General features: G+C 38.2%; 2 protein-coding genes across 5 annotated transcripts in view; one reads left to right on the top strand and one right to left on the bottom strand.

Moving 5' to 3' along the window:
* Positions 1 to 44: 44 nt before the first annotated feature.
* LOC110457147 (integrator complex subunit 2-like) lies at positions 45 to 24,019 on the bottom strand. The gene is made up of 22 exons (XM_021508258.1): positions 23,733 to 24,019; positions 22,505 to 22,643; positions 21,738 to 21,840; positions 19,107 to 19,220; positions 18,520 to 18,650; positions 17,472 to 17,660; positions 16,319 to 16,488; positions 15,660 to 15,785; positions 15,175 to 15,246; positions 14,531 to 14,645; positions 13,534 to 13,602; positions 12,705 to 12,839; positions 11,830 to 12,133; positions 10,767 to 10,893; positions 9,053 to 9,186; positions 8,362 to 8,563; positions 5,421 to 5,552; positions 4,563 to 4,782; positions 2,654 to 2,764; positions 1,769 to 1,876; positions 836 to 941; positions 45 to 500 (listed from the first exon to the last, which is right to left on the bottom strand). Exons 1-22 carry the CDS (start codon positions 24,017 to 24,019, stop codon positions 169 to 171), a joined length of 3,426 nt encoding a protein of 1,141 aa, XP_021363933.1. The 3' UTR covers positions 45 to 168.
* Positions 24,020 to 24,189: 170 nt separating this feature from the next.
* LOC110457151 (mediator of RNA polymerase II transcription subunit 31-like) overlaps positions 24,190 to 26,771 on the top strand; it is a 5,522-nt gene continuing 2,940 nt past the window's right edge. For all 4 annotated transcript variants that reach the window (XM_021508263.1, XM_021508264.1, XM_021508265.1 and 1 more), the window contains exons 1-3: positions 24,190 to 24,235; positions 24,403 to 24,480; positions 26,103 to 26,199. In XM_021508263.1, coding sequence (XP_021363938.1) covers positions 24,199 to 24,235; positions 24,403 to 24,480; positions 26,103 to 26,199 — 212 coding nt within the window. In that variant the 5' untranslated portion in view covers positions 24,190 to 24,198. The remainder of the gene's footprint in view (positions 24,236 to 24,402; positions 24,481 to 26,102; positions 26,200 to 26,771) is intronic.

Here is a 26,771-nt window from a genome sequence, read left to right as displayed (position 1 = left end):
GTTAAGTTACACACTGACAAAAAGTATAACACCAGAAATAGTTATCAGTTTTTATTTTCAACAATTTGTATAAAGAAATACATATATATAACAAGAGTGTCGCTGATGTGTAAAAATGATGAATAATGACCGTTGTGAGATGTGGTGAGTGACTGGTGTGAGTGACCATCAGGAGTAGATGTTGCGAGTGACCAGTGCTTTCCTGACCAGGCCGGAGAATGTGGTCTGTATAGTTTTGTACAGTCTTTGATACTGGGCTGTGAGCCCGGCCTGAGGACCTTCCCTTTGGCTATTGGAAGCGGGGCCCGACTTGTTATCGGGGTCAATAAGCTCCGAGCCCAGGACGTTGCTGGAGGAGGTTAGGTGTGAAATACAGATACGTCCAACTTGTCCGAGGAGAGTGGTTGCGTCCTCACACAGCGGAGGGAACGCCTGGCAAACTCGCACCAGGCACGGAACAGTCTCCACCAGAAACTTGGCACGACACTGACCGTCAAGCACTGAAAAATGGATACTGCAATATTACAGGATACAGCAGTATTACAGCAAGAATTTTGTTACAGGAATACAGCTGGGATATTATAATATTATAAAAAATACAATGAGAATAACTTTTGAGTAGCAGGAATATGGTGGGGTTATAACTGATATCATCAACAAAGGGATACTGGCTTCGAAGTCACCTGTCACTCATTTGTAATATTTAAAGGACAGAAACAAACCTAGCAATTGGTCAGGTTTATTTTACCAGAAACCAATCAAATAGCTACCCTCGTGCCTTTGATTTTGTCATATTCCAGGGGAATGTATGCAAGTGTAATTCGTAGTAGCTTACCTTCAATCATTGTAAACATGACGTTCATCACTAGCTTGGCCACGCTCAGAGTCTTGGGCAGTGCATAGTGACAGCAAAGGTGAGACATCAGCTTGATGGCAAAGATCTAAAAATACAGCAATATATAAAATATACAGCAATATATTCAACACAGTAATATACAAAATACAGCAATATATAAAATATACAGCAATATATAAAATATACAGCAATATACAAAATATACAGCAATATATAAAATACAGTAATATATAAAATATACAGCAATATATATAATACAGTAATACAACTAAATACAATAAACAGTAAAATGTAAAACACAAAAACACTACCATGAGAGATTGTTAATATGTCACAAATCATTGCTTTAGTATAATGTTACGTTTTGGTATCAATTGATACTTTTGTCAAGCTCCAGACAATTAAGACACGTCCACACACCAGATAAAACTGTCGGAAGTCGTACGATTTGTTGTCAACCAATCTACCACTGCCTCTGTATTGACAGAGATATCTCTGTTCTAGTTCTGTTGAAATAAAATAAAATCTTCAGCTAAACCAGGGTATATTTACACCCAAATGTTCCTGAGCCTGTATATTTACACCCAAATGTTTCTAAGCCTGTATATTTACCCCCAAATGTTCCTAAGCCTGTATATTTACATCCAAATGTTCCTAAGCCTGTATATTTACATCCAAATGTTCCTTAGCCTGTATATGTACACCCAAATGTTCCTAAGCCTGTATATTTACATCCAAATGTTCCTAAGCCTGTATATTTACATCCAAATGTTCCTAAGCCTGTATATTTACACCCAAATGTTCTTAAGCCTGTATATTTACACCCAAATGTTCCTAAGCCTGTATATTTACATCCAAATGTTCCTAAGCCTGTATATTTACACCCAAATGTTCCTTAGCCTGTGTATTTACCTGTTTTTCTATCTGAGGCTGACTGAGAAGTTCTGGTACGAAGTCCAAACATATGTGCATGGAAGGAATCCCGGCCACCGCTACAGGTAGAATCTCATCACTGTAACCCTGTAATACAAAATCATTGTTTTATAGTCTCATCGCTGTAACCCTGTAATACAAAATCATTGATTATTGTCTCATCGCTGTAACCCTGTAATACAAAATCATTGTTTTAGTCTCATCGCTATAACCCTGTATAACAAAATCATTGTTTTATTGTCTCATCGCTGTAACCCTGTAATACAAAATCATTGTTTTATAGTCTCATCGCTGTAACCCTGTATAACAAAATCATTGTTTTATTACCTCATCGCTGTAACCCTGTTATACAAAATCATTGTTTTATAGTCTCATCGCTGTAACCCTGTAATACAAAATCATTGTTTTATTGTCTCATCGCTGTAATATCCCCAGTTCACTGTAAAATTGACGGGGTCTATAACACCCTGACCATATTTCCTACACTCTACCTCAAGCTTCTAAGAGCACACTTGACATTTCATATGACATGTTAAAACAGAAATAACACGTAACATAATTTTGTCTCATGTAATGACCTTTACCTCAAAGTTTTCCCAGGAAATTTATTTTAAAATATCTGTATATTTGGACTATAAATGAAGACCAACCAACATAAACTTCTTTGTAGATTATCTTTGTTGACATTATACCATTGTTTTAATAACTTTCCACAGAAGCATGAAATTATCATATCAATAATCAGGAAAAACAGACTAAATGTTGTCTTCACAAATTCTAACATTGGTAATTGTGAGTGGGTGGGGGAGGGAGGGAATGCTGGTGCAATCTAATGTGCTATCACTGTGGGGGTACGTGACTCACTTGGAAATGTACGAGCTTCGCCAGGTTCGGGTCGGAGATGAACATCTGATGGATGAATGGACAGACGATACACTGGACCTCGCGTCGATTGTTGAGCAAACCTTGGTCCCCCTGCAAGGATAAGACAGACAAACATCAATATTTCCATTTGCTCTGTATCCTTCCACTGAATGCATTGAGAAGGCAAATGTTGTTATGAGACTATAACAACATTTGCTATTGTAACGTCATCAATCTCTATTGTGACGTCATCAATTTCATTGTTGTCAACACTTAATTATCAGTTCAAAGAACTATTAGAAATAACTTAATAAAGCGCAACTACTCTTTCAAAATGTTAATATAAATAATGAATATTTTAGCAAGTATTGTTATGGTCGTATAACACACATTTCTATTGATGACAAACTTACATTACATAAAGTCCTGCCAAGCTTTGTCAAGTTTGTCATTAACAGTTATGTGTGTTATAGGACCATAACAACAGGTTGCTTAAACATTCATTGCTTATTCCATTCCTTTGTCCAAAATTCTCATAATTCAGTTTTCCCTGCATCATTATTGATGTATACAGTAGAAAAAATGACAACACACTTTGGGCCAGTCATTGACACGCAAATTAACCATTAACTTTATAAAAGGAAGTTTTTCCCACAGTTTATTTTTTGCCTTTTTGCTCTCTGTAATGAGAGCAAATTTATCATTATAGCAACTATAAGTAAATAACATAATAAACGAAGCAATCAAATGTCAAGGGCAAAAATTAGCACTGGTTGAATACCGATGTAGGGCAAAGGTTAGACAGAGCAAAAGTTTCCCAGAATACAGTATTGTTATAGTAACAGCTACTAGAAAATGTTTTTTACAGCATACTTATGCTTGGTTTTGTTTGTTTGTGTTTTACGTCCTATTAACAGCTATTGTCATTTAAGGACGTGCCAGGTTTTGGTGGTGGAGGAAAGTCGGAGATCCCGGAGAAAAAACACTGATCTAAGGCCAATACCTGGCGACTGCCCCACGTATGTATAGAACCACGCTAGCCAGTGGTGGAAGGCTAGTGGTAGCAGAATGTCAGATGACTTAACCACTTGGTCACAGCGACCCCGTGACCCAGTGGTGGAAGGCTAGTGGGAGCAGAATGTCAGATGACTTAACCACTTGGTCACAGCGACCCCGTGACCCAGTGGTGGAAGGCTAGTGGTAGCAGAATGTCAGATGACTTAACCACTTGGTCACAACTGCCCCTCATACATTTGCCCCATCTCACACTTCAATGGAAGTAGAGCTTAATATAGAGACTAACTAAACAATTGGAATTTAACTCATTCAACCCTGAAGACACATTTGAACTCTTCCAAATCAAAGGTTGGAATAGTTCATTATGAAATTTCAGGGGTGAATGAGTTAACAAAAAGTCATAACATAGAAATGAAGATTTTTGACACATGTTTGATGACTGTAAGTGTAATGGAGCTTAGGAAAACTCTAACTAAAATGGTATATAATGCTGTCTGAAGAAAACAATACTGAATTAATCAGTGTCAATTTATTACCTGGAAATAATTAATACCAGGCTGTGTCAACATGGTCACCAGCACTTCTCACTGGAGACCAAAACATGTCTGTGAAGGTGTTAAAATGACCGCGGGACATTTCTTTGAACTTGTACAGGTAAATTTTTGACTTGGATTTAAATTTATTAGTTGTAATTTCGATTTTGATTCATGAATAAAATATTAGTAGTGTTATAATATATGGGAAAATATCCAGACTTAGCCGTAAGTTCGATACATATGAGAAATTTCAATCTTTGAAGTTCGATTTATAGAAGTTTGACTGTTGGAACAAAGAAGGTCATAAGAAATTAAATTCACAATTGCAGTTCTTTTCAGAATATTACTGGCCATACCTGTTCCTCCGGTAGAGAGAGACAGCACTCGAGCAGTATCTGTACCACAGCGCTCTCCTGCGCAGCGATGAGTGCATTCTTTAGGTCGCGTCGTTCCGTCTCATTGTGACTTGCATGATCGAGAATTGGATTGGTGGTCATGTGATTTTGTAGGTAGACTCGACATCCCTGGACGTAGGCGTCCAGGACCCGTAACATTACTTCAAGGATAGGCGGACACCTGTGACATACACAATTAAACTGCATGACATAGCATGTTTACTTCTGAACAAAGCATCAACAACGATCTGTTGATTGACAGCTAGAAAAATTGACAAATAGAAAAATAGACACCTATTTTTGCCTAGTTTTACAGCAGAAAACAGGCTGCTTCCCTGGCCTATTTGTCATACTGGGTTGTGTCAACATGGTCACCAGCAGGAGACCGAAACATGTCTGTGAAGGTGTTAAAATGACCGCGGGACATTTCTTTGATCTTGTTCAGGTAAAATTTTGACTTGGATTTAAATTTATTACATTTGTAGTTTTAATTTCGATTTTGATTCATGAATAGAATATTAGCAGTGTTATAATATAAGTACTCTTTTTTTTCACAAAATGAAGTAAAAATCAGGAATATCTTTATTACTCAATTTTTTAGCAAGGGGACACCTCGGTACCATACTTACCTAAATACCTTAGGGCTACACCTCGGTACCATACTTACCTAAATGCCTTTGGACTACACCTCGGTACCATACTTACCTAAATACCTTAGGGCTACACCTCGGTACCATACTAACCGAAATACCTTAGGGATACACCTCAGTACCATACTTACCTAAATACCTTAGGGCTACACCTCGGTACCATACTTACCTAAATACCTTAGGGCTACACCTCAGTACAATGAAAGGATCTACAGTGATATCATTTTCCGTGTAGGTGAATCTATTCGGAGTAAACTTCCCATCAATTGATGTCATGGCGTTCACCGTCGCCAAACGCAACCTGTCACAAATATAAAGAACAAACTAAAAACTGCCTGTTAAGTATACATCAATTCGGCTTTGATGGAAACGTAGATAAACGAACATCTAACCAAAGGAATGGAGCTAAATCCAAAGACTGTCCAATGTGACTGAAGTGGAAAATATAGGTCACAGTGACCTATATACAATGCTATGGTGTGATATATACCCCTGAAGATATACTCGCATATAAAGTTTGAGGACTGTACTCAAGTTCCTTTAAAACACAAAGCCTGAATAACATAAGATGTCATACAGACATACAACTGGTAAAACACAAAGCCTGAATAACATAAGATGTCATACAGACATACAACTGGTAAAACACAAAGCCTGAATAACATAAGATGTCATACAGACATACAACTGGTAAAACACAAAGCCTGAATAACATAAGATGTCATACAGACATACAACTGGTAAAACACAAAGCCTGAATAACATAAGATGTCATACAGACATACAACTGGTAAAACACAAAGCCTGAATAACATAAGATGTCATACAGACATACAACTGGTAAAACACAAAGCCTGAATAACATAAGATGTCATACAGACATACAACTGGTAAAACACAAAGCCTGAATAACATAAGATGTCATACAGACATACAACTGGTAAAACACAAAGCCTGAATAACATAAGATGTCATACAGACACACAACTGGTAAAACACAAAGCCTGAATAACATAAGATGGCAAACAGACACACAACTGGTAAAACACAAGGCCTGAATAACATAAGATGTCATACAGACACACAACTGGTAAAACACAAAGCCTGAATAACATAAGATGGCATACAGACACACAACTGGTAAAACTCAAAGCCTGAATAACATAAGATGTCATACAGACACACAACTGGTAAAACACAAAGCCTGAATAACATAAGATGGCAAACAGACACACAACTGATGCTTTGACCATCAATGAAACTACATGGTTCATACAAACTTTTGACCTCAAAATTTAGGGACTTTTCAAGGGTTTTTCAAGACAAATTTTGAAAGTTCAAGGGCTCATTTATATTGCAAAATAAACAAACAATTTTAATGAACAACAAGGCCTTGAGGGGCTGGAATTGAAGGAAAGTCATTAGCATCCGTGTTTGGATTTGGATTAGGAACAGTCAAGGTAGGTCTCGATGTACTTGCCGTTGAAGTAGAGGGTTTGGTATAAAAGTGTCAAAGGCTGAGTCGAAGCGATCCCTGAAAAATTTTCACGTGTTTATGACTTTTCATGTGATGTAAGCGCGTATTCCTTAATCTTGCCCAGATCGATAATTTGGTTATACAGCAATCTAATTAAAATTATATCTTCACATCGCTCCCGTTTACTGATATGTCGCGTTGAAGATCTAACAACATCCCATAGAGGGTCACGTCAGAGGTCAACATGAATACATTATCGTATTTATAACAAGCCAATCAAAACGCGACATAACTCTTTCTTTCAACCAATCAGAAAGCAGGACCTGTAGCGTTTAATGCAGACACCTCGTAGCCCAAAATCCACTTTTTCGTCTGGTCCAGTGATAGTTTGAATATTGCGAAGCCTGTCATTGGTTAATTTTAGTTTCAGGTTGTTAAACTTTTTAACGACAACATCACCAGAAGAGGAAGTCTCTCTTATTTCAAAGCAAAATCCACAAATTGTACAAACGTTGTCTTGTAGATAGACACGGCGTGGTGTCATGGGCGCAGCCATTTTCGATGCTCATTTGACACCTCTCGGTCTTTTATCATAGCAAGTGTGTTCCGAAATCATTACATCATCACTTACAGAAATGCGTAAGCTCTCATCTGATTGGTTAATGCAAAGGTCGCCTGAACATGACCATCTACGGGATGTTGTTAGATCTTCAATGCGACATATCAGTAAACGAGAGCGATGTGAAGATATAATTTTAATTAGATTGGTTATACAGCGAGCACAAAGCAGGAGTCCTATCATCCTTGAACTCCCTCACCAAAAATAATCTGCGATCGTCAAGCCATTTGCAGTAAAAAACACACTTCCCCATCGCAGTTGTTGCGTTCGTGTTCCCCTCCTGTTAACGATTCTCTTAATGTGCATGACCGTCTGTCACTTTAGCGCTTTGACTACGAGACTTAATCAATTCAAATGCAGTAATGATACGAATTGAAAAAGTAAAACTGGAAACTTCATCGGTATATATTTTCCAGAATTATTAAAAATTACGATCTGCAATTTGACGATCAATCTGTATTAAAAATAATTATTGTTTGGGACGAATGTTTACAAAATACTGATTTAACATGACAGAAACGGATACCCAACTAACTTCTCTGATATTCAAGGGTTTTTCAAGGACTCCCATTGATTTTCAAGGGGTTTTCAAGGCTTACAGTCATTTTCAAGGTTTTTTCAAGACAGACATCAAATTCAAGGGTTTTTCAAGACCTGTGCGAACCATAAACTAACTTAAACACAAAAACTTATGTTGATGAAGATGCTGACAAAGTCAATGGACCATGAAAGGTAGGCCGCATCCAGCATTTGATTCATGGGTTGAGATGCACCACTTAAGATGCATCTATGGTCCAAGTTTGGTTGGTTTAGCACTTTAGTTTCAGTGAAACTAAGTTAAACGCAAAAACTTAACGTTAAAGCCACCGTAAAAGCGACACCTTCCGCGGCAAGACAAAAAGAAAAAGGGCAAGTACTCATTTCCGCCATCCTGGGCTTATAACAGGTAATAAAGGGTAACATATTAAGTTTGATTAAGCAGATACCCCTTGAGTTCAGGTAAACAAGACTTACATTCGTGGACTGATTGTGTGTAGTTTAAACCAGGCAGTTTTCACCATATCCTGGACACGCCTTGGAACCCCGGGACTGAGTAACACCGGCAGGCTTGCCACTAGTGTATCGGAGAATGGCAGCAGATTGGCTGTCGTCTTCCTGAGTAGAGCCTGAAGCTGGACCACTGCGTTAGTCGGATGAGATTCCACCTCCTGTAGGGCTGAAAATAACACACACAGATCTCAATCACATGTGTTCGCAAATTAAATGTGACATCATATTTCAATCATGTTGATAACACATGCTCCACCATTTCTGAATTGTGTGTGACAAAAAATACAATACAATCAATTTATCATATGTGTCGGTGAATAAAAAACACAATCTCTCATTCCCTTATGTTTACATTTGCGCTGCAACCATTTTTATGATCATTTCCAGCAGAAAGGCATTTCATTTGAGTATGAAAGCAAAAACTCTCATGACGTAACACATGGTTTGTTTATGACATTATAGGTTAACCTTGTTCAATGAGAGTCTTGTTGCTAAGCTTAGGATAACATGGAGAATACACCTGCATCAAACGCTCAAATGACTACGGTTAATTATTGGCGCCTATTTTATTTAAATAGGGCTGTTCTGCCAATGTCGTTTAAAAGACGACGCATAAACAAAACACAGTAAATAAATGTTACCCTGCACCACATACCTGCATTGAGAGATGCTACAGTACAGTTAGTCTGACTAAGGGGAGACCACTCTTTATGATGTCGGTCTTGTACCATGATCTCCTGAAGCCAGTCTTCCACAGCACACAGATGGGGGTAGTGAGTCACTAGTAACCTGTAACAACAAGTGTCCAACAGAGTTTGTACATAATTTCTCTACAGCACACAGATGGGGGTAGTGAGTCACCAGAAACCTGTAACAGCAAGACGAATGTCCAACAGAGTTTGTACGGAATTATTCTACAACACACAGATGGGGGTAGTGAGTCACCAGTAGTCTGTAACAACAAGACTAGGCTAGCTAGGTGGCGCAGTGGATAGCACACCCGTCCTTTCACCAAGACAGCCAGGGTTCAATTCCCAGGTCGGACGTGAAAAGGCATGGGGTCACCTACCTGACCACGTTGGTTTCCTCGGGTACTCCATTTCCGTCTGACATTAAGAACCTGTAATACGGGCTGTATGCACTTTCCTCCAGGCCAACAATATATTAGTGATTGAATATAAGTTGAACAAATTCCTGTCCAAATGTTTGTAAAATAAATAACGTTTATAATAAAGTTTATACTGGTATTTTCACAACAAGACAAAAGTCAAACTGGGTTTGTACAAGATTTTGAATAACTATTTACAGACTTTTTAAGGACAAAATACCGGTTCTCCCCCGCACACAGATGAGGGTACAGAAATCGGTAGCTGCCAGTAACCTTTGATGACAAGTCGATTAGGAGGAGCCGAGTATGAAATGTTTTTGGGCTTTCTCAGAACATTTTTACAGAAACAAGAGTACCACGGGGCGGAACAATATACGCCCGTCGAATGCCATATAGTGTTATATACTTTATTACATTGAAATAAGATCTCTCTGCATCATTCTAAGAGTGGTTAGCTGACATGCTATAAAAAATGTAGGAGAAAATCTCCGGACAAAAAATCAAATACTGAAATGAACAAAGGGCAATAACTTTTGCAAAATTCGTTGAATCAAAATTCTTTTAAGGGAGACACAACTTCATATCATGATTATAATGTATACCAAGTTTCAAAGAGATCCGTTGAAAAATGTAGGAGGAGATTGCCGGACAAAAATAAAACACTGAAATAAACAAAGGGCAATTACTTTTGCAAAAATTGTCGAATCAAAATACTTTTTAGGGAGACACAACTTCATTTCATGGTTATAATGTATACCAAGTTTCAAAGAGATCGGTCGAAAAATGTAGGAGGAGATTGCCGGACAAACGTCAAAGGACTTTTTACTGTTACAATAATGCAAGCATCATTCAGAGTCTGTGCAGGATTATAATGGTCAAATTTAAAACCGGTGCTTTGGGAGGGTTTCGGCCACGTTGTGGAATAGCTTACCATCTGCTATTACAAAGTCAAAAACCCTGGCCAGGAATGATATAAAGACCCCCCTATTCACGTCTGCATTTTAGGCTCTTTGCGCAGATGTCATGTACATACCACCCTTTATATATTCATTTATATGCATATTGAGATGATTATTTTCTTATCTTCTTACCTTCTTACTTAATGTATAATGGCGATTTGTTTGCCTTTTTTGTTTATCAATTATAACTATTACTATTATCCATATGTTGTAAAGCGTTTTAGAGTAATTTTACAAATTATATAGGGCGCTATATAAATGTTGTATATTTTTGTTTTAAGAACTTTACAGGGATAAGTTACCTGAGGAGCGGTGAGAAGAGGCCAGCATACTGGTGCTGCTGTGTCTGTGCCTGCTGTAACAGGTAGTTAATTGGGATCTGGGACAGTAATCTGTCCGGGTAAGACTTCACCTCTCTGTGTGACGACACTGAAAATACACAAAAAATAACAAGTGAGTGGGGCTCACATAAATATCCAAATTTATCAAGTGTGATCTCTTGACCTCTAGTCCTTGGCCAATCACTACCAAACACATACTCCAGTGTCAAACTGATATTAATATACTATGATGTAATTATAAACTTCCTTATATTTAGGAGGCACGGTAGTCTAGTGGTAGGACAACCGGCTCATGACAGAAGGGTTGCGGGTTCGAGTCACAGCACGGCATTGTGTTTTATCTTTGAGCAAGATACTTTACTCTGCTTGTTCTAGTCTACTTAGCTGTATATGAGTAAGTGGTTGGGCAGTGCTAGAATTGTAGATTGCTAGCTGTGAGCGCCGAAATGGCAACACACGCTGTATGCTCGCCAGGGAGTTGAGAAAGATATTGGCTGGTTGCAAAGGCTCTATAACCAAGGATAATAATTTGTGAACCGCTTTGAGACGTCCTACGATCTAGGTTGTGATAAAGCGGTATATAAGAACCTTGAATTATTATTGCTAATTCTATAAACTAAATCTGCCAAGGTGTAAAGGAGATTTGTTTTACACAAGCCTCGTACTGTGGACTTACACTTAGATTTACATGCCTTGAAAAGCCATTATTTTCCTCCAAATTAAGGCAGCTTAAAAATTCCGAACATAACCAGGAAAATTGCCCAATGTGTAGATTGTGTGGTTACCTGTATTGTCCACACCCCGATACCATTGTATACAATTACTTCAGCAGTGGAAATAGGATCAACGACTTAACATTAAAGTGAACTGAACAGACAACAAACACTGATTGACAGGTAACAGTTTTAGCTAGCACTTTCAAAACCACAATTCAACACTTTAACGAATTCCTATATTTAACATAAACGTGAAAAGTAACACTACATGGAACTTATAAAGTCGTAGATGTACGGAGGTTCCTTACCAATGATCTTCATGCTGTTAAGAATGGTGTCCTCGTACAGCAGAATGTAATATAACATTAACAGCTGGGGCGTCAGACTTCCCGTACCGTCCCCGCCCCCGTCGTCCGTATCCATTTTATCGATTCCTGTATTGAACACTGATTCTTGGTAGATGGCCAGCACTTCCTCATCGGTCATTGGCTCATTGAGGTGGTCAGTTTTGGTACTCTTGACCACGATGGAGTTGACGTAGACCTCGACTAGAAGGGGCAGGAGAGGGTGTAGGGGGCAGGCACTAACCCGGATTTGACGATAAATCCAATCCTACGGGGGTGAAGAAACTAAACTATTTTAATAGGAGTTTTCTCCCTTGTGTTTCTCAGCTGATCACTTACTGTGGAATATCTTGTATAACATACATATACTTAGCACACACCCACAACATATCCAAGCCTAATTTATCAGCTAATATGGTTGTGGTTGTTTTTTACGCATTTTGATATATTTATGAATACACAAATTTGAACAAGTAAAATTTCCTGATTCAAACTTGAACAGAAAATTTGGTGAAAAATGACAGTCTTAATTATCATAAAACATCGAAAAAATGAAATACAAGACATTTCAATATCAATAGTATTGTTAAAAATATTCTATTTTTTTTTTAATTTCTACATCTTTTTTTTTGCTAAATATTCTAAATATTTGACAGGGATTAGTCTTTTTCAAAATTTACAGGTCAGAGTTGATGAGTTAAAGACAACTTCCTTAATTCACCCACTTACAATAACTGTAAGCCCAGCTTGTTAAAGTGCCATTAAAAAGACAATGACGGACAAAAGGTAAAACATTATTTTTACTTTGCCATGACACAAAATGGTAGCAGCACACTGACCTTGATGTTGACCTTATGTTTGGAAAAAGCTCGGCTCCGGAGAAGCTGGTACACGCTGTTGATGGGCAGGTAGCCTGTCATGTTGGCGTTTAGCTTGATTGTGACTGGAACCTTCACAGCGTGCGAGGTAATAACCTGTAAACACAAAATGGAGACTTCACAGCGTGCGAGGTAATCACCTGTAAACACAAAACGGAAACTTCACAGCAAGGGAGGTAATCACCTTTAAACACAAAACGGAGACTTTACAGCAAGGGAGGTAATCACCTATAAACACAAAACGGAAACTTCACAGCAAGGGAGGTAATCACCTTTAAACACAAAACGGAGACTTTACAGCAAGGGAGGTAATCCCCTATAAACACAAAACGGAGACTTCACAGCAAGGGAGGTAATCACCTATAAACACAAAACGGAAACTTCACAGCAAGGGAGGTAATCACCTATAAACACAAAACGGAGACTTCACAGCAAGGGAGGTAATCACCTGTAAACACAAAACAGACTTCACAGCAAGGGAGGTAATCACTTAAAAAAAACCCACATGATCTTTATTTGGGTTATAGGGATTCCAAGGTCTTGCGTACAATTACATAGAAAAGAAGATTTTCAATAATTTTTATTCTGAAGAGGTCAATAATTTGGAAAGTCAGCCATTTTGGAAATTAGTATATACACCATACTTAAAACGAAAAGGAGCATGTACATTTTGTACAATGAGAGATACGTGTAAAATGGTATTTTATAGTCTGAAGTTATAAAATAATTTGATTTACAATTTAGTTTTTTTTTTTAATATACTTAAAGAGAAAATAAAAGTTACTGGTACCTGTTCTGTGAAGATCTCTTGTGTAAATATCTGTCTCATTCGGGCCAAGGCATTGGCTTTTACAGCACTCTGAGGAAGTAATTATCAGAATGTCAACGTACAGTGCTTACTTTTCACTATATCAGCAGCTTGATGAAAATACACAGAATAATAAACTACACACATGTCGCCCTTTTGATGGAGTACTTCTTATAACTATTGATTATAAATTATGAAAAGATTCTTGTAACACAACCAGTAAGTGTTTCTAGGTGGTGTTTCGATGACAAGTACAGTATGTACTCTGCCACCTTCATCAGACAAATGACCAGTGAAGCGTTTTCACACAAAGGTGTAAATTGTGTACAAGTTGTCCACAAATCGATGTTGATCCGGCTACGCTGTATGTACAATTAGTCGTTATATATGTACTGAAATGACTCAATGTAGCTACTCTTTGCAGAGTACACTTAGTGGTTGTGTTACAAGAATCTTTTCATAATCCATATCTACCAACATGAAGAAAATGTTTACAAATATCATATTGACTATATACCTTGTCCTGTGTTGGGAAAAATTGAAACCCTGCATTTTGGTTCAGAAACAAAATCTCGAAATTTGACCCTGTGAAACTGGTGCAATACCTTTTTAAACTGTATATTATAAAACATGATTATGTTTGTTTAGAGTTTTACACTTTTGTTCAGCTAAAATGGTGGTGGTGGAACAATTTTTAATTTATTTCGTTTCAAGCTTAGGCCATACAATTTATATTTACACATGAAGTGAAATATGCATCAGAAGAATAGGAAAACAGTTTGTAACTGACATTTCAATCTCTGAGTTAGCTCTCCTAGTACATTTGTAATTACAAAATTTCTAAATTCATCGCAGACCATTGAAACCTGACTTTAACAAAACCTGCCTTTAAGGACATCCTGTATCATCCGACATAAGTTCACTTTACAACGTTTGTTTTAAAACGATAATGAGGAAGTCAATGAGCTGTTTTCTTTACCTTCATGCCCAGAGTGTTGCACACCAGATCAGCGATGGCAGGGGTCGCATTGTTGTGAAAGTGTATAGCGATGAGAAACAGCATCTCTCCGAAGGAACAGTCATGAGTTCCCTCCCTTTAAATACAATATTACAGTTATACCACCTCTCATAAGGATTCTTGTCCCAGTACATTGTGGATTTTAGAATATTTGAATTGAACCCTTTATTGACTTTATTGATACATTGTTCCTGTGTTATTTTATTAGAAATATCTATTGTCCTTTGGGTTACAATGTATTTCATTGTCATTGCAGAACAAACCAAGCCAGTCTTGCTTTTTACCGCTGTTTATATTGTAGCCGATAACAACGTCGCCAATTTGCAGTCACAATTTCCCTCCAAAACTTGTTTATATCACGAGATCTAAATAACAATATCATAATGCCATTATATTGTGAACCGTACAATGCCACTGTAAAATTGTTCTGATGACGGCAGGCCTAGCCTACCGAAACATGTCAACAAATAAAACCTCCTGATTCACGGAATCCCTGGTGTTGATGCTCCATCTCTTACCTACTTGTTATATAAATTTAAAGTTTTTACTCCGAATTATGATGGCGTAGCATCAAACATCAAACAGTTCACAATTTAAATACTCACATTTCAAACTCTTTTTCGGCTCCCATAAGCCACCTAATCCATTCAATGGCCTGCTTCTCTTGGTCGGGGCTTCTGAAAGATAATCAATTACTCAGTTACAGTCAAAATTCATTTTTCCTGAGAAACACATTTATGTTTTGGGAACATGGCTTACATTTGTTTCTGTTTACACCTGAACCAGTTCCAATGTGTGAAAGCAACCTAAAGCAAGGTCACAGGCGTCATGGTAACAAAAATGTTCAAAATCCTGTAATCATAATTAAATGGCACATAATGTGTGAAGTTACGTGATCCTTGCTGCAGTTCTTCTTCAATAACTGACCTGTAACTGTTATGAATTAACTGAGGTCACTGAGGCCAAGATCAAAGGTCATAGGTCAAGGTGTGACCCGCTCTGCAGTAATTAATCCATAACTGGTTACCCGTTCCAGCCCTACTTTGTGGCAGGGTAAAAAAGATAAACTTGGTCCTTGTCACGTACTTACCCCAGTAAGTATGGACATGCTATCAACATACACAGTCCAAGGGAGACAAATCTAGCACCAGCAGGAGTCAGCGGGGGTCGCGAGGTCACCAGACGCAGTAACAACTTCATCTCTTCTTCTGAGAACCTGTCGGATAATTAATTCTTATTTGTATCAATGATCCAAGATAATCCAGCTGCTGAAACGTCATCAGAGAAATATTAAAATATCAGGGGCTTTTTCCTATGTAAATGTCTTATGTTGCTAATTTTAGCAGTATTATCATCTTAGCAGCTTTCGCGTTACATCTTGTCCGCTAATTACTGTGCACCGCTAAAATTTGACCATGTAGCACAGGCTATCAGAATCATGAAATACAAGATTTGACGGGACAGTAAATGACAACTCACCTGCATACGTACATACATTATGTTCTATAGTAATTACTTGAATGATGTTCTATAGCAGAAAATTAAATTTGCACTAATTCATCAACTATATAAAGGTACAGCAACTCCACTAATTCAATAATACACTTATGAGGCAAACCCAGAGACAAACCCCTATGTTCCGCAAAAATTTGAGTGGGCTAATGTAAGTATGCTTCTATCTAATTTTTTTCAGTTTGATTAACACATTTTCTTAAACCAAATTATATAAGTTCCCCTGTGTGTATATACCTTAGAGTGGCCATGCCCTTCAAGGCGCAGTACAGGCGGACAAAAGCACTGGCTTGGATGACACTTGACTCTGACATGGAAGTGCCACTGTCAGGGAGGATGGAGATGAGTTGTTCGAGGAGCCACAGACGGAGGCTGTAGAGGGAGGAGGTGGAGGGCTCACGCTTTCTCTGAAATACAAAGTGGCTTCATTGGATATAATACAACACATATTTAAAGGATAAGGGAGGTAAGTATATACACAAAACTGTACAGGGAGAATACTGCTAAGGAAGAATGTCCCAATGCTCTGGGTTGTATCTCCAACAAAGAAGAGTTCTGATTTGTTCGGCCTTTTACTGACTTTAATTATATATGAAAGAATCGATCCAGTACCTTGTGACTGCCCTGCTTATACCTGGAACCTGTGACTCGTCCAGGGGGTTACCCACAAACTGGTTTATCCAATGAGTCATGAGTGAGGAAACCTACAGTGGTTGTGGGAGTGAGGAAACCTACAGTTGTTGTGGGAGTGAGGAAACCTACAGGGGTTGTGGGAGTGAGGAAACCTATAGTGGTTGTGGGAGTGAGGAAACCTCCAGTGGTTGTGGGAGTGAGGAAACCTGCAGTGGTTGTGGGCGTGAGGAAACCTACAGTGGTTGTGGGAGGGAGGAAACCTACAGTGGTTGTGGGAGGGAGGAAACCTACAGTGGTTGTGGAAGTGAGGAAACCTACAGTGGTTGGGGGAGTGAGGAAACCTACAGTGGCTGTGGGAGTGAGGAAACCTACAGTTGTTGTGGGAGTGAGGAAACCTACAGTGGTTGTGGGAGAAAACCTATTTTCAAACATCATTACTCTTTATCAATAAATGAATCGCACAACCACAATGCCACATATGCGCTATTTCATGTCAGACACCATTGGGGTTATGAAGTTATCATTGTGGCTCATTCTTGACGTATTATTCCGCAGAACTCATTACATGTAATAAGAAAGCTTCATCTCCAAGTTCAGCTTAACCAGTTAAATTTATCTGATCAAATTAAAATCCAGAACTTTCAAAATTATTTGAAAGTTGCAAAAAAGACAGAGAAAGGCAAAGGCTGAAAGATAAATGGCAATATCTCGCCTTACATTTTAAGCTAAAAATAGAAATATGCGGACGACCTCTAACCTTTTGACCGGCCTTAATGTAGAGTGAGAACCAGCTTCTCACTGGTATGTCGTTACCAAGCAACAGGCCGCTGATGAAAGCTATCATATCATTGGTTCTGTCTGTGGTTGCCATGGTGGCAGACTTGTTGAGCTCACTCATCTTCAAGGACAGTGACACAGCCAGCCCTGGCATGGTACAGTGCTCAACCTGCAAAGTTAAAGGTCAAAGGGTAGAGTTCATCCAATTTTATTAAAGACCAAAAGTTTCCAGACATCCGAAAACTGAACTTATTTGAAAATCATTAAGGATAAAGTAAAAAGAAAATTGAGAATATTTATTTGTTTTAAGTACTGTATAGGGGTTATATTTCGCAGGGGTTTTAATTTCGCTATATTGGTACTTTGACTAATATCTACGAATTCTAAACACCAGCGAAATTATCAAAAATGTTAACCACTTTTACGGACCACAACATGTTGAAGATACTTATAACCCAACGCTGTTATGCAAGCTTTAATGAACTCAAATAAGACTATCACCGGACAACTCGGCAGTCCATGTAAAAACAACACTTACATATAAGTGGCCATAACATATCTATGTGTACACAGCAGGTGATTAATTGATTACAGTTTACTCCTACAAAGGTACATACTCATTTGATTTTCTTTCGAGTGAAGTAACTGGCGGACGCTCTTGATCAGTGTATTCAAAAGGTTTACCTGTATTTCGAGGTTTATCACTTAAATGATGACACTCAAAATACTTTGCATGACACAACGAAATGTAATCCCCTTGAATATGTACTGAATACGAAACCGCAAAATATTGACCCCCTGAATTTAAAGCGCTATACAGTATTAAAAAAAAAAGAGTGTGTAGGTGACTTAGGTATTTTTTTTACTATGAATTGAGCAGAGAAAAAGAGTTTAACAGTGTTTATCCAGAACTGTCCATTAAAATAACAGGGAATGCCAAAAAACTAAATACATTTATCTGTTGGGGGATTGGCTAGGTGCTGTGGATAGGGGTAAGTGGTGCAGGGTGGGGGTGTGTGAAGACTTACACAGAGGGCACGGATATTGAATGCTTCCCCCGGGTTCATGGCACACAGACTAAGGAGAAGCTCCATCCGTCGACGCCCACCTAGACTTTCTTCTTCCTGTCTCTCGCCTCTTCCTACCAAACTCCCACACACTGTAACAAATGAAATCATCAGTACTCACCAAGTGTTATAAATTCTTATAGAGAAACACAGTTCTTTGTTTCCCTGAGGCAACGCGGCGTACGCCTGAGTGAAACATGATTTATCAAGGGAAACACGATGTTTTATTTCCCTGTCATGTGATCAATGTAACGGAAGTAGACATGCTATATATATATATATATACAGATGAGGTGAAATAATACACTTTATTATCTTTAGGATTTACCTTAGGTACTTTAGAGTCAAAATTACCTTTTCCCCAAAATTTCAGCAAAACATTGCTTTTTATTGTTATCTAACAGCGTCAAAATTTTTATAAATCTCAGAACAGCAGTGATTCAATTTTTAATTAGATTTAATGACTAATATCATGAAGTCCGTGAGATATAATAGCCCACCTGGTATTGGGTGGTTGAAGCTCTGGAGTAAATACCTGTAGTACATACCTTCCTTGAAGGAATCTGGAGCGTTGCTGATGAGTCGACACAGAAGCCAGCCTCCGTTTGGGACATGAAGTAGTGCCTCAGCCACCTCAACAACAGGCAACAGTGATGGTAACTCTGTAACCATGACCACATGTTTAATATTGTGTCAGATTAACCCTTTCACCACTGTATACCATAATGGACTCCTCCATATCAATGCATGGTAGAGTCTACTAAAGTTATATGGGGTGAAAAAGCTAATAACTTACAAGAGTACTTTGTACACATAGACATGTCTAATAAGCTTTACAACTAAAAGCTTATTTCTAAAAGTAATGAATGGACATTGTTCCTTTGACTTTTTTCCTTAAATGTAACTCAAAATTAATAATCACAAATTCAAAATATCCTACATTATCATAGTGAAAGCAATCAAATCACCTTTTCCATGCAAAAAGAAAAAATAAACAAGAGGCCCAGGGGCCTTAATAGCTCACCTGGTATTTTATTTTTCAATTTAAAACCTGCTGAGTACCATTCAGGTTTATCAAAGGAGTACAAGTAACAAAGTTGCATCTTCCATTTATAAATATTCAATTCCCTTTGCCCAAAGATTCTCTAAAACAAGTTTGGTTAGGTTAAAATCCCTTCAACGGTACAGAAGGAGAAGGATCTTTAATGTTTTCCTCTATTTCCCCTAATGGGCCCCACTAATCTGCCCCAAAGAAGGGGAATCCACACACCTCAGTTTAAACAAAATTGATTCTTTTCTCCCTAAGCATGCTTCAGACTGCATTTGGTTTAAATCCCTTCACTTGTATAGTAGGAGAAAAAAAATCCTCTATTTCCCCTATTGGGCCCCGCTCCTATGCCGCCAGAAGGCCCACACCCTCCGTTTATACAAACTTGAGTCTCCTTTGTCCAAAGATGCTCTAGGACAAATTTGGTCAAAATCCTTCAATTGGTTGAGGAGAAGATTTTTAAAGATTTACCTATTTTCCCCTATTTGGCCCCGTCCCTCTGCCCCCAGGGGGACCATACCCTCCGTTCATACAAAACTGAGAACCCTTTGGCCAATGATGCTCCAGACCAAATTTGGTCAAAATCCCTTCATCGGTACAAAAGGAGAAGGATATTTGATGTTTTCCTCTATTTCCCCTAATGGGCCCCACCCATCTGCCCTTAGAAGGAGGCCCACACACCTCAGTTTATACAAAATTGATTCTTTTGTCCCTAATCATGCTTCAGACTGCATTTGGTTAAAATCCCTTCACTTGTATAGCAGGAGAAAAAAAATCCTCTATTTCCCCTATTGGGCCCCGCCCCTCCGCCCCCAGAGGGGCCACACCCTCCGTTTATACAAACTTGAGTCTCCTTTGTCCAAAGATGCTCTAGGACAAATTTGGTCAAAATCCTTCTATTGGTTGAGAAGAAGAAGATTTTTAAAGATTTACCTATTTTCCCCCTATTTGGCCCCGCCCCTCTGCCCCCAGGGGGGTTATACCCTCCGTTTATACAAAACTGAGAACCCTTTGGCCAATGATGCTCCTGACCAAATTTGGTTTAAATCCTCTAAGCCATTCAGGACAAGTAGCATTTTAAAGGAAAAAGTTGACGGACGCCGGACGCTGGACGCTGCACCATGGGATAAGCTCACCTGGCCCTTGGCCCTTCGGGCCAGGTGAGCTAATAAAAATGTACCGTATATATATATATATATAAACATAAATAATGGAATTTTGACAATGAAATTATTGCCAATGGAAGAAGGTAATGAAACAGATTCCCCTGATCATAAGTCTAACTAACCAGGGGTACTGCTGGAAAAATCCTGGAATTTGAGAGCAGTGGGCCATTTTCAGCAATTTTAAGTCAATATCAATATTAAGAGGGGCCCTTCTATGTAAAATTAAAAGAAAATTGGAAGATGGAGGGGTCAGTGTCAGTTATTAGGGGTCGATAGCCCAATGGTTTATGTCATGGATAGTGAATATTTACAATGAAAATACAGTTTGGGCAAAATCTGCCTACAGACTAATACTCTGAATATGAATTTAATCTTGAACACTCCGTTGACATCACATGAATAGCACTGCTATGACTGTTTGACATATGTATAATATATGTAATGGACGCGGTGTTTGAACGAGGTGATCTGATCGCCTTATGACTCCCACAAATGTATATGTGCGAGACCATGTGTACTCGCTTGTCAGACTCTGGTTTTTTAACATCAATGCATGAGTCATCTCATTAACTTGACCCCGGCCACTGTCCATTAACTTGACCCCGGCCACTGTCCATTAACTTGACCCCGGCCACTGTCCATTAATGTAACACAAACTATAACACCTGTTGTCAACCGAAGCTTGCTCGTTGTCATAACAACTTAGACAAAGCATCAGCTCACAGTCGTACAGCGTGCGCTGATCTGTGACGGCCCTGATTACCTCACGCACTCAGTGCCAGCCACAATACACACGTGAGTAGACAGATCGTTTTCTGGGACAAACATACAGTTTTTTCCCATTTTTTAAATATTGTTAGCCAATTGCATAACCACATCATATTTTTAGTAGCCAATTAAAAATAAAATTTACCGATAGAAAGAGCTCTGTATAATTATGATCTTTTTACAGGTAACGATCTTACCTGCCTGAGCTATACACAATACGTCAGACAACTCCTCCAGGTAAGCATGACTTTCAAATAGCTCAGATTGTTTTTGATAGAATTCTGCTCGAGTTTCCTTTATCTGAAACAAACAACATACTAGTTTGTGTCGTAGATTTTTAGATTGTGAATAGCACTAGTTTCAACCAACAAATACTTGTATATACAGAAGTAAAATATTTGCCAAAGACTACATTTTCGAATGGATCAGTACTTGGTAATTAGAAATTATCTGAGAAAGATACATGTAACCTTAACTCATTCACCCCTGAAAACACATTTGAACTTTTCCAATTGATTGGTTAGAATAGTTCATTATGAACTTTCAGGGGTGAATGTGTTTATTAATAAGTAAATAAAGATTAATGAGTGGAACTATTCTTTGCCATGAGAGAAGAAATGAAACGTACTTGTGACATAACAAAGAGTAGTTCGCTAAGCAGTAAACGTACTTGTGACATAACAAAGAGTAGTTCGCTAAGCAGTAAACGTACTTGTGACATAACAAAGAGTAGTTCGCTAAGCAGTAAACGTACTTGTGACATAACAAAGAGTAGTTCGCTAAGCAGTAAACGTACTTGTGACATAACAAAGAGTAGTTCGCTAAGCAGTAAACGTACTTGTGACATAACAAAGAGTAGTTCGCTAAGCAGTAAACGTACTTGTGACATAACAAAGAGTAGTTCGCTAAGCAGTAAACGTACTTGTGACATAACAAAGAGTAGTTCGCTAAGCAGTAAACGTACTTGTGACATAACAAAGAGTAGTTCGCTAAGCAGTAAACGTATCCTGCGTGCCGGGTCGCTTCTCTCAAACTCTAAAGCCGGCCCGCTCTGTAGCTGTGATATCAACACACTCTCCGACTGGCTCCCACCGAACTTTGACCTAAAATGAGCAGAAGACAAATCAAATAGGCCTTTTTCCTGGGTAATCTTATAGGTGGGGAAAATATATGGATAACTATGTATACATCAAAATCAACAGATTTTTTTCTCCATTTTTTCATAACGGAGACAAAAAAAGAAAAAATAATTTAGACATATTGACAGGCTGACAAATTTTCTCAACTTACAGAATAATGTATGTATGTGGTGATAGTAAAAATGCCAACAAAAATATTACACAGTATGTATAAAAATATATAAGAGATATTTATACATTTTTTTTTTTGCGTTAATAAGGCCTCTATACAACTATACAAATAGTACATAAGTTGTAATGTTCCTATGTTACCACATCTTGTTATTGATGAATTTCAGATTTGATAAATATACAAAAGTTCCAATTTACAGCCAAATGATAATTATAACTTACAGCCAAACGATAATTATAATTTACAGCCAAATGATAATTATAAGCTAGTCTATTCTTAAAAGTGTTTGTGTTCGGTGCCGTCACCATTCTCTCGGGTTACATATTTCAGACTATATTAAATGTTTCTAGACACTTTGTTCCGGTTGGTAATTATCAGGTTGGGCACAACAGTGCATATGGGTTATACTCCTGCATTTGGGTAACATTTGAGTAATAATTTTATTACTGTGGAATAAAATGAAAAAAACCCACACAAAGTTGTTTTTGCTGCAAATGTTTAAAAGAACTTTGTGTGCTTTTATTCCACTTTATTCCCCATTTCAGTAACTGTTACCCAAATGCAGGATTATTACCCATATGTGCCGCTGTGCCCAACATGATTACGAACAACCTGTCTGTAGAAAGGGAACATATCTTATCGCTTTCGTCCCATAGCAAGAACTCATACTAATTTTGTTCCAACTTTTTTTGACATTGGTCCGGTTTCGAGGACCCTCGATATACAACAGGTTATAATTATAACCTAGCTGCGATAACGTAGCTTTCTGACGACGAGAGATTTTTTATATATTGCGCAGGCCGGGTATTAATATCAGTCCATGTACTAGTTATAACCATGTTCTGCTAGAGCAGCAATAATTCACTGTTTTGGTTTAATACCTCAATTGCTGTTCCTTGATAACATCTTGTTCAAGGGCATTAAAGTCAATGGAGAGGAGTGCGACGATGCTGTTGACCACTTCTATTCCATTGAGGATTTTAAGCACTTCCTTTCGCGACTTTGTCCATGATGAACTTTCATCAAGTGGTTTACAAAGTGCCATGCGAACCAGGCAAGGCAAAACCGGCCTCAGCTCGCGTTCACTGCGGCGACTTAAAACAACAACATTCACGTCCTGCATCGCCTGAAATACTTCAAGTTTAACAGGTGTCCGAGAGGACTGCATATTGTAACGATTAATTGGAGAAACAATAAAGACGCTTGTGAGAGAAATTCACATCCTATAAAATTGTCAGATGGGAGCCGCCATTGCGTATAAATGTAGTCCGAATCAGTAAAGTGTTTGCATCGGACTTAAATTACACTGCAAAAATAAGCGTCATATTGATCGTGGTATATATAGCAATGGCGGCCAGTAGACAAAGCTCGCTTGCTGGACCAGGTAGTTTTCTGTAGTTTGACATTTTTAGATTATGTTGGATAACATTTAGCACATTGGACAACAATCGTTTGTACTAGGCAACTCTCTCATTGCTAAAAATGTATGACGATATGTTTGTAAATTGCCAATATTCTTTATTTCACCAAACGTTGTTTGCATATTTTCAGATGTAGATGAGCAGAAAACCAGGTTTCAAGCCGAGTTGGAGTTTGTTCAGTGTCTGGCTAATCCAAATTACCTGACCTGTGAGTTTTGAAAAAAAAATGTTATCTTTCTGCTCAGTTGTATTGCTTGATTGAATTAGCAACATAAATGAAATAGTTTGTTTTCTAAATTTTAAGGTTATATATCATGCAATCATGTAGTCTTCTTCTTTATGGTGCAGGGGCTCCATCAATAGTGATGATTATGATATCGGGGGTCCTATCACAGAGGCGTGAAAAAACGGGGTTATTTACAGTGATACATTTTNAGGAGATTCCATTGTGTGTGGAAAGAATGAATATTTGTAGGTATCCTTTGTAGCAGATATGTGTTTGTATGCATGAGGGTGTGCATGTCTGGTTCGAGGGTCTACAGGTGTGAGTATATATGTTGGGTTTATAGCTACAATTTGGTGTAAAATTTTGTAAAAAAGGATCATTCTTGTGTGACAGCGCCGTGTTTGTAGTGTTGGCCATTGTAGTGTGTGGATCATATCTGTTACACAGAGCTAGTGTTGTGGTATCTGTTGTTTACGCAGCGTGCTGCTCTTCATTGTGTTTTTTCTAAAAAAAATTAATAGTGGAGTACTGCAGGCTTAATCTTTTCCCCAAACTAGTAAAATACTGAAAGGTTATAATTAGTTATTTGCTCATTGAAGAAGTCACAATTTCATTGATTATGCTAATCTCTAAAAACAAAATAATAACTTTGGCCAATGTTTTGTGCTCTTGAATTCCTCTAGTACTGTCTGCACCTTTTGGGATGTAATTTTCAACTGAACCAATATACAGGGGTAAAGTAACAGGTGACTTTCTGCACTAGAAATGTAATTACACTGTAAAACCCTTGTTTCAAGTACTAGGTGAATGCTTGACAAGGGGATATATGCCCAAATCTGGGTTGTGAATAATTGCGTCTTCGGGGCGAAGACTTAATAAAATTAGGAAGGAATGTAGCAAAACTAGGTTGATCGTTAACAACCAGGTAGCTCAATTGGTAGATGTCTAGAATTCTTATCAATCTGTTATGAAAATTTCATTTGATTATCAACACCAGAATATATCCGACTGCTTTTGTAATAAAGCTATTTTTATCATAGTAATAATAGGGCTGCAATGATACTTTAACAGGAAAGAGAATAGTGTGCTTCCACTGGGGATCGAACCCTCGATCTCCAGGTTCCTAGTCCTAGGAACCACTGAGCTAAAGGGAAATTCCTTCTAGCTCTAAGCTAGAAGGCGACCTACTAAACTCTATGTACATTTTTTACAATTAAAACCTGCCACAATACATCAACATGGCGATACGACATGTATCATGATACTGTGGTCACGATCCTATCACGATACACATAGTTACAATAGAAGCAAAGAGAAAAGAAGTTGTTACAAATTTTTGAAGGCAATATTACAACTGAAATCGACTTGTCCAAAATGGGCATGACTTAAAGTTTCACACAATTCACAACGTCTTTTGATGTGCATGACGATCTGGATTTTTCACTAGCCATGTTTGAACAGATATATATATGAGCAGACCGTGTATTGTAACCTCCCAAAAACTATTGTGTATCGTACTGTATTTAAAATATTGCGATGTATAGTGCCAATCACTACAATATAATTGATGTATAATAGAACTTTATCATTTTCTTCTTTTTCAGTTTTAGCACAGAGAGGGTTTTTCAAACAAGAAGAGTTTATCAACTATCTGAAATATTTACAGTACTGGAAAGAGCCAAAATATGCAAAATTCTTGAAGTAAGTTTTCATTAAATTATCCAAAGTTCATTTTGAAGTGAATGTTTTTTTTTCTGTTCCATTACCTTGAATACATAGGAATATTCCAATGCTGGCCAGTCCCATCATCGGGTGGATGGTCCTCCTTGGTTAGGCGGTTTGCCACTTATCCACGATGTCTCCAGAGGTGGGCGACTTAGTTGATCAGACCCAGCCAGGGACTGGTCGGCTCTCACTGCTGCGGGTTGGAATTGCAGTCTAGGCCTGCTGCCATGTTGTTGCTGCAGCCTCCTTCATCATCCGTCCAATCTTGTGATGTCCCGTGTTGTGGCACCTTGTATAACATTGTATTAGGAAATCAACCCCTAGACGTCTTTGTCAAACCTTGTGATGTCTTGCGTATGCTGTGGCACCTTGTATTACATTGTATTAGGAAATCAACCCCCAGACGTTGTGGCACCTTGTATTACATTGTATTAGGAAATCAACCCCTGGACGTCTTTGTCAAACCTTGTGATGTCCAGTGTATGTTGTGGCACCTTGTATTACATTGTATTAGGAAATCAACCCCCAGACGTTGTGGCACCTTGTAT

This window comes from Mizuhopecten yessoensis, unplaced genomic scaffold (assembly GCF_002113885.1).
Source record: "Mizuhopecten yessoensis strain PY_sf001 unplaced genomic scaffold, ASM211388v2 scaffold9031, whole genome shotgun sequence".
Lineage (NCBI taxonomy): Eukaryota > Metazoa > Mollusca > Bivalvia > Pectinida > Pectinidae > Mizuhopecten > Mizuhopecten yessoensis.
Note: the sequence above shows the minus strand (reverse complement) of the source record. Positions and strands in the feature narration are given on the sequence as shown.

What these genes read in the sequence shown, in the direction of transcription:
- LOC110457147 (XM_021508258.1), bottom strand. Translation starts at nt 24,019, where the DNA reads ATGCAGTCCTCTCGGACACCTGTTAAACTTGAAGTATTTCAGGCGATG. An exon ending in AGCCTCAGATAGAAAAACAG is followed by an intron (nt 942 to 1,768) that starts GTAAATACACAG and finishes CTGTATTTTTAG; the next exon opens with ATCTTTGCCATCAAGCTGAT. An exon ending in CATGTTTACAATGATTGAAG is followed by an intron (nt 501 to 835) that starts GTAAGCTACTAC and finishes TCCATTTTTCAG; the next exon opens with TGCTTGACGGTCAGTGTCGT.